Source organism: Octodon degus, unplaced genomic scaffold, assembly GCF_000260255.1.
Source record: "Octodon degus isolate 3935 unplaced genomic scaffold, OctDeg1.0 scaffold00215, whole genome shotgun sequence".
NCBI classification, from domain to species: Eukaryota; Metazoa; Chordata; class Mammalia; order Rodentia; family Octodontidae; genus Octodon; species Octodon degus.
In genome coordinates this window covers 2,526,609-2,540,635 of record NW_004524791.1, presented here as the reverse complement: position 1 = coordinate 2,540,635, position 14,027 = coordinate 2,526,609, and the positions used below count along the sequence as shown (strand labels likewise).

General features: G+C 50.7%; 1 protein-coding gene across 1 annotated transcript in view; it reads left to right on the top strand.

Moving 5' to 3' along the window:
• The window catches only part of Spg7 (SPG7, paraplegin matrix AAA peptidase subunit), a 47,828-nt gene that overhangs the window by 13,365 nt on the left and 20,436 nt on the right, over positions 1-14,027 (top strand). The window contains exons 5-10 of the mRNA XM_023705208.1: positions 2-163; positions 2,878-2,980; positions 3,927-4,016; positions 7,639-7,880; positions 11,123-11,262; positions 12,144-12,246. Of these exons, the coding sequence (XP_023560976.1) occupies positions 2-163; positions 2,878-2,980; positions 3,927-4,016; positions 7,639-7,880; positions 11,123-11,262; positions 12,144-12,246 (840 nt within the window). The remainder of the gene's footprint in view (position 1; positions 164-2,877; positions 2,981-3,926; positions 4,017-7,638; positions 7,881-11,122; positions 11,263-12,143; positions 12,247-14,027) is intronic.

Genomic DNA, 14,027 nt, shown 5'->3' with positions numbered 1-14,027 from the left:
GCTGCTGCTGCTGCTGCGCGCCCTGCGCCGAGGCCCGGGGCCGTGTCCCGCGCGGCTCTGGGGCCCAGCTTCGGGCCTCTCGGCCGGGCCTGCGAAGACGAGGCGCTGCGTGGTCTGCAGGCCTCCCCCGAGTGCCGCCGGGGCCGGGGGCCGAGCTCTGCAGGTAACCGCGGCCTCCAGCCTCGCCGCTCCGCCGGGGCCGGGCTGGCGTTTCCGCCCGAGGCAGCTCGTTCCCTCGCGGGGTCCCCGCGCCTCCCAGGGACTCCGGTGTGTCGCGGGAGCGGCTGCGGGCAGACCCTGCGCGCCGGGTAACCGCCTCCTGCCAAGTGCGGGGGCGCCCCGCCGCGTCCCAGCCGTGCCGGGAGCGCCGGCCCGAAAGCGTAGACATCTTCCGGTCATCTTAAAACTTTGAAACGGTGCTCAGACTATTCGCGTTCAGAGACGCGTAAACTGCAGAGACTTACCGTTTAGTACCGTGGATTCAATGCAGGCCTTTACATTGAGCCACATCCCGAGCTTTTATTTATTTTATCTTATTTTGCTTATAACTTCTAAGAATCATTTCTTTATTTAGTACAGGGTCTTGCTACGCAGCTTGGACTCGTAGTGATCCTCCTGTCTCAGCCTCCCCAGCGCTGAGATTACAGGCTTGTGCCACCTCACCCAGTTCTTGTGGCAAGCACAGCATGGGTTCCAGGTCCAGCACGGTGTGTAGTTCCTCGGATTGAACACTGGTTTTTCCACTCGCCAGGCAGGCGCTTAGACCGCTGAGCTAGCTCCCCAGCCCTATTATTATTATTATTATTATTATTACTACTACTACTGCTATTAGAGACATCTTTTTTGTTTTGGTACTGAGGCTCGAACTCAGGACCTTGCACTTGCCAGGCAGGCACTAATGCTGCTGAGCTATATCCCTGGCCCAAACAAACTGTTTAGGATTGTTTTGCTTTTTGGTCAGAGATAGACTTGAAATCACTGTTAGCCTAGGGTAGCCTGGATCTCTGTCTCTGCTGTCCAAGTACTGAAATTACAGGTGTGTGACACCATGCCTAGTTTAGGGCTAACTTTGAAGAATGCCAACTTCGGTGTTTTGTTTTTTTTTTTTAAAGTTAGGGTACCCTGTGCACTCTATACTGACCTTGAACTTGCTGTGTAGCCTAGATTGGGCTCCAACTTTCAGTCCTCCTGCCTCAGCCTTCTGTGTGCTGGGATTACAAGATGATCACCATCACAGCTGGCCACTACACTGATGTTGCTCATTTACTGGGCTCAGTCTCAACTCTGTGGCCCTCACTGAGACACGAATGGTAGTAGTGGCGTAGACTGGGGATTTCATCCCCTTGCTAATAGGAAGTTGCATGTAGTATGTGCTAGCTAAGAGGTTGTTTTTTGTTTTTTGTTTTTTTTTTTGCGGAACCAGGAATTGAACTCAGGCCTTAACTGAGGCCCATGTGCTTGCCAGGGAAGCGCTTATTCCACTGAGCCATCTCCACGGCCCCTAGCTAAGAGCTTTGAGCAGAGCATTCCTCTTCGCCCTAGCAGCAGGACAGGAATAGGCGCTAAGGAGAAACTTAAAGGGGAAAAGAGAAAATGACAACACAGAAATAGAGAAGATATTGGACCGTTGAGACCGGGCGTGGTGGTGCACACGTATAATTGCAGTGCTCTGGGAGGCAGAGCAGGCCAACCGTAAGTTCAGTGCTAGCCTGGGCAGTTAAGTGACTTAGTAAGACACTATCCCAAAACTTTAAAAAGAGCTAGACCTGTAGCTCTGCATAAAGGCCCTGGGTTCACTCCCCAGTACCACCCCAAAATAAATAAATGGCTGCTCTGATTTGTTTTTCCTTTCTCTTTTTGAAACTGGGTCTCACTACACATTTCAGGCTGGCCTTGAGTTCACTTTGTAGCCCAGGCTGGTCTTTTTTTCTTTTTCTTTCTTTTTTTTTTGCGATACTAGGGATTGAACTCGGGACCCTGAACTTGTCAGGCAAGCACTTATTCTACTGAGCTATCTCCCTGGCCTTCTTTTTCTTGTGTTAAAAAAATGTTTTATTTATTTGGTATAGGGTCTCACTATGCAGCTTGGACTCATAGTGGTCCTCCTGTCTCTCCCTCCCTAGTCCAGGGATTGCAGGCGTGTACCTCTACACGTGGGCAGGCACAGCACATGGGACCAGGGATTGAACTTGGGTCCTTGTGCTTGCCACGCAGGTGCTTAGACTGCTGAGCTATCTCTCCATCCTCCCCAGGCTGGTGTTGAACTTGCACTGATCTTCCTGCCTCAGCCTCCCGAGTGCTGGGATTGCAGGCATGCACCATCATACCTAGAGCCCCGAAATGATCTTAAGAACATCTGGCCTTGGGATGTAGCTCAGTGGTAGAACACTTCCCTAGCATGTGGGAGGCTCTGAGTTCTATCCCAGTACTGTAAAAAAAAGAAAGAAAGAAAAAAAAAAAAAAAAAACCATTGAATACTTTCCAGTGGGACAGTGTTCATGTCGGAGGGAGCTGGGAGTGTGGCTGGTGAGCAGCTGTCCTGCTGGAGCTCTTGACGCACAGTGCAGGGCGGCCCCCCCGCGAGCATTGGGTGGGCACCGAAGCCCGCTCCTGCTGTTGGCTTGGCTTGGTAGCTTCAGATGTTTAGGTGTTACTTTAAAACTTTAAAGTAATGCTCACACTGTCCGCACTTCAGGGCAGGGTGAGCACTACAAGGAGATACCAACTTAAGCTTTTTTTTTTTTTCATTTATTTATTTATTTATTTATTTTTTACATCAGTTATTTTTATTTTAAAGCCAACTTAAGCTTTTAAAAAATGTTTTTTATCCTCATTGGTTTGGTGTACTTGTGGGCTCAGTCCTGTTTTGTTTTTTAGAGCTCGAAGTCAAGAATGCTAATGCCTGCTTTGGAAGGGCTTGGTGGATTGCTGCTGAAACAGCATCTAGTTCAAAATCCAGCGGGACTCTGGCGACTTTTAGGTGTGTGCTTGTTCGTAGTAAGTGGCACAGCAGAGGGGATGGCATGTGTGAGTCCACAGTTGCACAGTGTGTCATATTTCCATTGGTCATGAACCACATGTTTTGCGGGGAGGCCAGAAGACCATAACTGAGTTGGAAAATTTCTGTTGCCTGATGAAATGGTAATATCCAGTGTGTGCCAGTGACCTGCAGGGTTCAGGACGGGAGCGTTGCGCAGGGAGGTAGTCCAGGAGCGGTTGTCTCTGCCATCGAGGTCCAGGGAAATACGTGGTCGTGTTGGCAGGATGAAGAAGTCACCCAATGAAGCATCTGTCAGAACGTGCCCTGTTGCCAGGTGTGGTGCCACACACCTTAATCCCAGCATTCAGGAGGCTGAACAGGAGGGTCACTGAGCTATCTCCCTGGCCCTCTTTTTCTTGTGTTAAAAAAAATGTTTTATTTATTTGGTATAGGGTCTCACTATGCAGCTTGGACTCATAGTGGTCCTCCTGTCTCTCCCTCCCTAGTCCAGGGATTGCAGGCGTGTACCTCTACACGTGGGCAGGCACAGCACATGGGACCAGGGATTGAACTTGGGTCCTTGTGCTTGCCACGCAGGTGCTTAGACTGCTGAGCTATCTCTCCAGCCTCCCCAGGCTGGTGTTGAACTTGCACTGATCTTCCTGCCTCAGCCTCCCGAGTGCTGGGATTGCTGGAACTTGTGATCCTCCTGCCTCGGCCTTCCAGAGTATGGGGATTACAGGCCTGCACCTACTTCACTGTTCCTTAATTAGCAGATACTGTACTAAGAATGATAGAAATAGATGCTTTATCAGTTCACATGGATACCTTCTGTGTGGGTTTCAGATGGCTTTGGCTGTGGTTGGGTCTTTGGGCCTGTCCTGTTCTCCCTTGTGTCTCAGGAGGCATGAACCTGGTTGTTACATTGTTTCCCTACTGTTCACAGGTGGTACTTGCTATTTTACTACCTCAAGAATGAAGCAAAAGAACAAAGACAATGATAAGCCCAAGGGGCAGGCCGCAGGAGACGATGAAGGTACACCTGCCTGATGTTCTAAAGTAGTAGCTCCCTCTGGCATCTTCACTGTGTGCTCTCCTCTTAGCAAGGGGGAGCCATCCCTGAAGGTAGGGGAGCCCAGGTGTCTGGGGTTGCCTGTGCTTGTGCACACCTGCCTCCCTGTCCTCCCCTTTCTGTTTCTCAGTGAATCCTGGGTTCTTTGTGCATGTTCTTTCTTTGGAGCGGGGGAAGGGAATGATACAAGGAGGGTCTCACTGTGTAGTTCAGGCTGGGCTTGAACTCACTGTGTAGCCGAGGTAGCCTTGAAAATCCAGTGATTCTCCTGCCTCAGCTTCTGGAGTTCTGGGATTATAGGTATATGCTACCAGGTACCCTTGTCCATGCTCTTTTGGGGTCGTTTCCATGGGCACCTGTGTCCCTGTGTTGCATTCAGAAATGCCGGAAGCCAGGTACACTTGCTGTGTCTACACAGAAAGGGCAAATCATAGCTCTGCCCACGGTGCTCACCGTGCCCTCCTGCCCAGGGTCAGTCCCCTGGGCTTGGCAACAGGCCCAAGAGCACAGCAGTGAAGCGGGGCTGGCCCAGCACAAGAGTGACCATCGTAGACCAGCGCCCCTGGCTTCTCATGCTCCTAGAAGGTCACTTGAAGAATCTAAGCATGTCCTGCCTAATGTAGGTTGGTCTCCCTCCCTCCCTACGTTCCCACCCTCCCTCCTTTCTCTCTTCTTTTTTTTTTCTTTTTTCTGTCTTTTTGAGAAAAGGTCTCACTATGCAGTTCAGGCTGGCCTTGAGCTCGCTTTGTAGCCCAGGCTGGCCTCGAACTCGGGATCCTCCTGCCTCAGCCTCCCCAGTGCCAGGATTACAGGTGTGAACCACCTTGCCTGACTTAGGTCTCATTTTCTATGCTTGAATTAGGACTTACTTGCTAGTGAGAAGGGAGATGATTAACTGAATTGATCTAGTTTCTGAGCACTGTGAGTTAAAAGCTGATTTGAGCTGGAGACAGTGGCACCTTCTGTAGTCGCACTCCTGAGGAGCGTGTGGCAGGAGGAGGCCATGAGTTTGAGGGCAGCCCGGACTGCTGAAGGAGACCCTGTCTCAAAAAGTGGGGGACTACTATTATGGACTATTGGGCTATATTGAGTTATTTAGCTGAATTCAAGTACCTACAATATTTGAACTGGTCCAAGTATTAAAAGGTTCTTTAAAGACTTCGCTGAATACAGCGTCTCTCACAGCAGTGGAACACCCATCTCTGACAAAACAAAACAAAAACGGCAATGTAAATAAAGGACCATTTTATAGTGAAAAAATATGTATATACAAAATAGTTAGGATAGATATACAGCACTTTCTCTTAGTTCAATGAGAAGAAAGGTTTGTACTAATATTGTTTAATAGGACAGTTTCAATAATTAATACCTTGTACATTGTTATCTTCCTACTGGTTATCCATAGCACAAGAAGCAGACACGATATCCTGTCCAAACACTAACAGTACACCTCTTTCTTCTCATTGAATTAAGCGAAAGTAGCTGTATGTCTATCCTAACTATTTTGTATATATAAATACAAAATGATCTTTCCTTTGCATCCCCTTTTTTTTGTTTAGTCCTGTCAGAGGTGGGTATTCTATTGGCATCTAAATACTATAGGTGTTTGAATTCAGCTAAACAATCCAGGGCTGGGGTGATGGCTCAGTAGAATAAGTGCTTCCGTGGCAAGCGCAAGGGCTTCAGTTCAATCCCCAGTTCCGAAAAAAAAAAAAATAATAATAAGCAATAAACAATCCAACGCTGTCCAGCAGCCTATGATAGTACTGAGTTATCCTCAGAAGTTATTGACTTGTACTAATAGTGTTTAGACAAGATCTCATGTCTGCATCTTGTCCTCTGAATAACCACTACAAAGACAACAATATGCAATGTATTAATTATTGTAACTGTCCTACTAACCCGTTTTGAAACTGTTTCATTGCTATTTTATTTTCTCATTAAAATGAATAAAAAAAGAAAAAAAAGATTGGGGGAGAAAAGAAAGCTGGTTATTGTTATTTGGAGCAATGATGTGGAAATTGTTAATTTTTAGGAAAATTACTGCGTGCTTTGCAGTATACTAACTGAATTACATGTCCAATTTATGTCTTAATTCTGCTCTCATAATAAGAATTTTTTTAGCCGTACAGGGGAGTGGACTTGGGACCTTTGCACTGAGCTATATCCCCAGCCTTTATTTATTTATTTATTTATTTTTATTTTGAGACAGAATCACTGAGTTGTCCAGGATGGTTTCAAACATTACATCCTCTTGCCTCAGCCTCCCAGATATGTGTACCACCATGACCAGCGTAATAAATTAAGTTAAATAACAACTAAACGAATTAAGTTCATTTAGTTCATTAAGCAAGTTCATTAAGTTCAAAAGGCAAGATTGTAAGTGAATTAGAAAGACATACAGGGCGCTGGTGAGATGGCTCAGTGGTCTAAAGCACCTATTTAGAACAAGCTTAGCAAAGCACAGGGACCGCGGGTGCAGTACCTGCCTGACAAGGACAAGGTCATGAGTTCAATCCCTGGTACAAAACAACCCCTGGGGCTGGGGAGATGGCTCAGTAGAATGAGCACTTCCCTGGCAAGTGCAAAGGCCTGAGTTCAGTCCCCGATTCAGCCAAAAACAAACAGACAAAAAAAAAGTAAAACAACTTTATTTTTATTTAGAGACAGGGTCTTGTTAAGTTGTCCAGGCTGTGCTTGAACTTGTGTTTCTCCTGCCTCAGCCTCCTGAGTACCTCCTATAACAGGCATATGCTGAAATATCCAGCCCCAAACCTTTTTGTTATTTTGAGATGGGATCTTGCTAAGTTGTTCAAGTGGAACTCTGCACCCAGGAACAGGAAAGATTTTTTGTGTTTAAAAATATTCCTTTTGTTCCCAAGATCAGTAAAGAAATATACACAGCAAAAAAAAAAAAGAAGAAGAATTTCTTGTTGAGACTGGGGGGATAGCGTGACAGTCTAAACACCTGCTTGGCAAGTGGAAGGACCCAGGTTCAAACCCTGGGCATGCCATGCCAGCCAACAGAACCAGGCGTGGTGGAGCACGCCTGTAATCCCAGCACTGGGGAGACTGAGACTGGAGGATCACAGTGAGTCTGAGCTGCAAAGTGAAACATTGTACCAAATAAATAAATAGAAGGTAAAAACAAAAGTTTCCGAGGATCTGAAGTAGAGGCCTCTCCTGTCCTTTTGAGAAGACCTCAGTGCATGGAGTTGGTGGCTTCAGACAGCACACAAACAGCCTGTCTCAAGTGACCACTGAGAACCGGTAGAGCCATATGTGGTAGTACACACCTGAAACTCAGGCAGTCTGGAGGCCAAAGCAAGAAGGTCTTGAATGCAAGGCCAGCACAGACAGACTAGTGACTTAGAGAGAACCATCTCAAAAGAAACAAACAAAAGCAGGCCTGGGATGTAGTTCAGAGCGAAGGCTCTAGGTGAATCCTAAGTGACAAACACGCAGCAGAAGTGCGGGGTCCTGTAGGACTGTGGGCCCTGCTCCTGCAGGCGAGCTTCCCTGGAGAGCAGAGAGGCCTGTGGGCCCTAGTTGAACCTTCGCATCTCGCTGTCCTGTATCCACGCAGAGCAGAGGCGGCGCAAGGAGCGGGAGGACCAGATGTACCGAGAGCGGCTGCGCACGCTGTTCGTCATCGCCGTAGTCATGAGCCTGCTGAATGCACTCAGCTCCAGTGGCAGCAGCATCTCGTGGAACGACTTCGTCAGTGAGATGCTGGCCAAGGGCGAGGTGCAGCGAGTGCAGGTAGTGCCTGAGAGTGACGTCGTGGAGGTCTACCTGCACCCAGGGGCCGTGGTGTTTGGGCGGCCGGTAAGTGCGGGCACCGAGAGGCTGCTTGGGTAAGGATGAGGGTCTGAGAAGAGAGGCAGGAGGGATAGCTGCGAGGCCGCAGCCTCCGGTGGGGGTGCTGCAATAGGAGGAGGAGCCGGGCCGACTGGCACCTCACTGCCTCACTCCCTGGTATTAGGAGCAAGAAGGTTGTTGTGGTTGAGGCCTAGCAGGGCCCCGGCCTTGCACTGCACGCGGCCTCCTCCCAGCCCCAGCCCCAGAGTCTGCTCCGTACTAGCTATCCTACCTTGAACCACTGATGTTCAGAAAGTGTGACCCTGGTAAGCCTCTCCCTCGTGTGGGTGTCAGTGTGTGTCCCTGAGATGAGGACATGGCAGTGGGTCGCCTGGTGCAGGGAAGTGCACACTGAGGACTGAGCCTCAGAAGGGACGGGGCACTGCTCACGGAGGGCCCGAGGGCAGCGAGTAGGAGGTGCCTGGGTCAGGGCGCCACCTGCCTGGAGTGTCACTCGGGCCCTCCCCTGCTCACAGTTCTGTCTCCATGCTGGCCTCAGCAGGACCTTGGTAACCCTAATGCTCAGGCTCCGGGTGAGAGTCCTCAGTGGTGTCTGGCACATGTCTTCCATCTCCTCTCTGTGGGTTTGTTTTGTTGGGGTTTTTTTTTTTTTTTTTTTTTTGTCTTTTTGAGATAGGTTCTTACTCTATGCAGCTCAGGCTGGCCTTGAGCTCACTTTGTAGTGCAGGCTGGCCTCACTCCCAGCAAACCTCCTGCCTCTGACTCCCGAGTTCTGGGATGCGCCGCGCCACCACACGGGGCTACTCTGTTACGTTTCTGACTTGAGGTCTGGCTGTGCTGCTTAGACTGTTGTGGCAATCCTGGGCTCAAGAGCGCTGCCGGCACAGCCTCCTGGCAGCTCCTTCTCAGAAGTTTGGCAGGACGGCCATGAGGTCTCTGCCTGCCACTGTGGCCTGTGCATGTGGCCGGCCACTGGTTGCAGTCTCCTTCTGCAGTGTGAGCACCTCTCTGTAGAGCTGCCTTGCGCCCCCAGGGGTTCCCAGGGTGGCAGCCAGGGGCAGTGGCCTGCACAGGTCCCCCATGAAGTTCTAGATGAACTCTTTTTTTTTTTCAGTACTAGAAATCAAACTCAGGATTTCACACTTGCTAGGTAAGCTCTGAGCTTTATGCCCGGTCTGGACCAACTTTTTTTTTTAGTGCAGGGTCTTCAGGGTCTTTTTTTGGTGCCAAGATCCAAAGCCAAAGTCTGAATCCAGAAGCCACTTCAACCCTCACTACACAGGTCTGACTCGTAGTGATCCTTCTGTTTTCAGCCTCCCAAGTGCTGGGATTACAGGCATGCATGTCACATGCCCAGTCTCAATTGCAAGCTCAGCGAGCCCCGGGTGTAGGGCTGACACTGCATTTGGGGGATTGAACCTTCAACCCCTGCGTCTGCCTAGGCAGGCACTTTGATCCGCTGAGCTGGACCAAGTCTTGAACGGCAGCTTACACAGGTTGTGTGGTCGTCTGGGCTGTGGAGTTGATGCAGCGGGCAGACAGCAGCGGTGCAGCTCTGTCACCCAAGCCCTTCACAGAGAAGCTGTGCGCTGCCTGGACGGAGTGAGCCGCAGGCCGCAGGGGTGCACCTGGAGGGTCTGTGCGGAGTGCAGGGTTGAAGTGGCTTCTGGATTCAGACTTTGGCTTTGGATCTTGGCACCAAAAAAGGGCTCTTTTACCCTTTTTCCTTCTGTGCATCTTGGTGACAGACACACTGATTGTGCAAGTGTTTATGATACTGGGATTGAACTAGGACCTTCTCAGTGAGCTGCATCCCCGTTGGTTTGGACTGCCACCCTCCTGACTCAGCCTCTCAGAGGAGTGTTTTTTGTTCAGTTATATTTTGCAGTAGTGGGGACTAAACACCCAGTGTATTGTGCTTGATTAGTACATACTCTACCATTCAAGTGTTTGAGGCTGTAAAGGGGCATATGAGACCCCGGAGGCCTGTGGGGTGACCTAGCAGCAGTAGCCAGTACAAGGTGGCCGTAGGATGAGCAGCGGGTGAAGACTGAGTGCCGCAGTGCCAGTGCCACCTGCCTCCCCCTCGGAGCCTCACCATGCCGCTCTGGGGCAATAGCCAGTGGAACTTCCGTGCAGCACCTAGATGAGAAGTGGTGGCACAGGAGCCTGCTAGAGCCGGCTCTCCTGGGGCGGATGCAGGTCCCCACGGGGCTAAAGAGTGCAGCCGTAACAGTTAGCCTTGGAAAGTGTGGGCTGGGCTGTGGGTGTGATGGCACGTGCCAACTGCTTGGAAAGCTGAGCAGGAAGGTGGAGGTGACAATTTCCTAAAAAGTAGAAGAGCCAGGCATAGTGGTGCACACCTGTAATCCCAGCATGTGGAAGGCCGAGGCGTGTGGGAGGCAGTTGTGCATTGGAGGCCAACCTGGATTTCCTAGACCCCGTTCCAAATAAAACCAAAGAAAAGCAAACCAAAAAAGCAGAAGAAACGCATATGAGCCCGACGGCCCACGCAGGTGCCTAGATGGGTGCTGATTGTTCAAGCCCGCTGGTTGTAGGATTATTGTACCCCGCAGCATTGCACCGACTTCGCCATCCAGTTACTCTCCCTTGAGGAGAAAGCATTCAGAATGCTGTCCTGGCAGGTGGGGCATGTGGGGAGGGATGGCAGGTGTCTCCTCCTGCTCTGTCCCTGACCTCTGCTGCAGCCACTCGCCAGCCTCAGAGAGAACTGGAAGCCTCTGTTCTTCCCCTGGTGGGCGGTGGTCCCCAGCTGGGCTCAGATGTGAGCCAAGCCCACAGAGCTCGGCTGGGGACACACATCCCCGGGAGATGAATGCCGCGAGACTGGTGTTGCAAGGTGCAGTGTAGGGCGAAAAATGTGCGCAAGTCCTGCTGAACTGAATTCCAGCCCCGCCCCAGAACCACTGCTTATGGCCTCAGGGAGTGGACCGTGCTGTCCCAGCTTCGTGCCTGGTTGCATTGACACCAACTCTGCGGGTTCTCTCCCTGGCTGAGCCTGAGGTGGTGAATGAGATTAGATGTCTCCCTCCATTTTCTGCAAATTTTCCTCCTTGGGAGAGCTCAGCCTCAGAGAGCCTGTCTTTTACCCATTTGCTTCCCAGATGGTACTGGGGGACCTAGAGCATCTGGTCAGATGCCAGTTCCTTCCAAACAGCATCCTTGCCAGAAGGACAGGGGTCCTGTGGCTGGATCTGACCTCACCCTCCCCTCCCCTTCTCCCTCAGCGGCTGGCCTTGGTGTACCGCATGCAGGTGGCAAATATCGACAAATTTGAGGAGAAGCTGCGGGCAGCTGAGGATGAGCTGAACATCGAGAGCAAGGACAGGATCCCCGTCTCCTACAAGCGCACGGGGTTCTTTGGGAAGTATGTTGGCCTCTGGCAGCTCCTGAACCCATCCAGCTTGGCTTTGTGTCCAGCGAACAAGCTGTAGACAGAAGCTTGACTGGCTCTGGCCGCAGCCAGCAGAGTGAGCGGTATGGGTGCAGGGGCATCTGTGTGGGGGCTGAATAGCCACTTGCTCTACGTGGTGGCATTTAACAGTGTGCAGCCCGTGTTTGTGGGGTTTCTCATGGTAGTAGGGATTGAACCAGGATCTTCCCACTGAGCAACATCCCTAGCCCTTTGTTACTTTGAGACAGGATCTTACTAAGTCGTTAAGCTGCCCAGGCTGGGCTCGAACCTGAGGCCCTCGTGCCTTAACTTCCCAGAGTGCTGGGATTATAGTGTGAGCCACCAGTCCTTGCAGAGGCTCGGTGTTTTCTACAGATAGAGAAATGGATCAGAGAAGAGAGAAATGAGGATGTTGACAAGAGTTTCTTCCAACATTGAGAGAAACAGAAGTGTGTGGTGCTGTTGGGTGGTTAAGGGCCATGGAACCCACAGGCTCGTGGGCACAGTTGACTTAAATGGTCACACGGTGTGCTGGGCTCACAGTGTGGAGAGAGCCTCTCCCCCTGCAGGCACCACCTCCCAGCCACAGCACACAGACGCCAGGCCTCCGGCGTGCCCAGAGGCGGCAGGTGCGGCAGGGCGGAGCTGCCTCTCCTTCTCCCAGGGGAACCTGACTCCAGTGGACTTTTCCCTGGGAGACTGCATTCAGCCGGCAGCATCCTGCACTGGTCTGGCCCATGTGCCCCACACTTAGGCTGAGCCCATGGGGACCCTGTGGAGGGCACAGCTGCTGTGCTGCCTGCTTCAGTTGCCCTGGAGACAGCTCTGAGCTGCTCCCTCTCTCTCCTGATCAGTGCCCTCTACGCCCTGGGGATGACGGCAGTGGGCCTGGCCATCCTGTGGTACATGTTCCGCCTGGCTGGGATGACGGGAAGGGAGGGCGGATTCAGCGCACTGGTAAGTGCAGCGTGCAGCTCCTCCCGCGTGCACTCGCCGCGTCGTCCTCCCCCAGCCTGCAGGCAGCGGTAGTGAGGAGCACCTGGCAGGGAGGTGAAGCAAAGTGTGCCGAGACCGCTGTCCCAGCAGGCTGTCCCAGCTGTGAGCGGGTTGGAAAGGATACTTTCCTTTTCCTGTTTTCAAGGAGCCCTTAAAAGAACCACATTTCCTAGGGCCTGGGTAGGGTGGTGGGGGTCACTCACCAGGGCTGTGGAGACCCCACGGGGGCTTCTGCTGCACCCTTGGCATCACCTGCTCCCACAGAGAGTGGAAGCACATTTCTACGTTTGTTTTTGTCTTGGTATTGAGTATATTGGGTTTTTTTGTTTGTTTGTTTTTTGGCAGTACCAGGGATTGAACTTGGGGCCTTGCGCTTGCCAGGCAAGTGCTACTTCTATTGAGCTATTTCCCTGGCTCCTGTTTTGGTATTGAGAATCAGACTCACAACTTGTGCTTGCCAGGCAGGTGCTGTGCCGCTGAGCTAAATCCGCAGCCCATATTTTTATATCTAAGCGATGCTGCAGGTTGAAGCCAGGTGTGCTCTGCTCCTGAGCTGTATGTTCAGCACTTTTTATTTACTTTGAGAGTCAGGGTCTCACTAAGTTTCCTGGGCTGGCCTTAAATGTGTGATGTTCCCATTTGCTGGGCTTACAGGCCTGCACCACAAGGCCAGGTCCACACAGCTATTTTTATTTTATTGTATTCTATTTACTTATTTACTTACTTTCTTTTTTTTTTTTAATATTTATTTTATTTTTATTTATTACATTTATTTATTGTGTGTGTGTGTGTGGCCAGCTCAGCCCACCAGGGGGCGCGGCTGGCTGGCATGTGGTGCTGGGGATCGAACCGCGGTCCCTGTGCTTTGCCAAGCTTGTTTCAAGTAGGTGCTTTAGACCACTGAGCCATCTCTCCAGCCCCATTTTACTTACTTTCTTGAGGCACGGTCTTCTTATGTACTTGAAACTGACTTTGAATTCCTGCCTCAGCCTCCTAGTGCTAGGATTACATTCATGGGACACCACACCTGGCTTAGTTTGTTTTTTATTTTTATTTTTTGGTGGTACCAGGAATCAAACTCAGGACCTTACGCTTGTCAGGCAAGCACTTATTCTACTGAGCTGTCTCCCTAGCCCCAAGTTGGTTTTTTAGATAGTGTCTTGCTTGGTAATTCAGACTGGCCTTGAACTTACTATGTAGCCCAGGGTGGCCTTGAACTCATGGTAGTCCTGCCTCAACTCCTGAATGCTGGGATTGCAGACATGTGCCAGCACACCCAGCTGCACACTGGCATTTCAAATAGCAGCACGGGGGCGGGCGTCGCTGCCAAGCCAGATTTTACTCAGCAAGGTCTGTGTTTTTGCAGATTTTGAGTTGCCTGATCAGCCTTACACATCGTCCTGAAAGTGGGGCTGACTGAAGGCCATGCGCCTACTGTGAGCTTTCTCTGCCTTGGCCATGGCTCTCCAGGAACTTAGCAGTGAGCTAAGACTCTCATATGGAGTATATTGCACTCTTATAATCAGAAGAAGAGATACAGTACTGCGTAAAGTCACATCAAATGATTAGAAAAACTAGGTAGTAGAAAAGGTTTTAAGTTATCCTTTTGTCTCGTCTTTTGCTGCTTTGGTTGTTTTCTCATGGTGGGGGAAAGGCTTCATCTACCCTGAGCTACACCCCCAGCCCCAGGACAGGATTTTTATTTTTTTTGGTACTGGGGATTGAACTCAGGACCTCGTGCT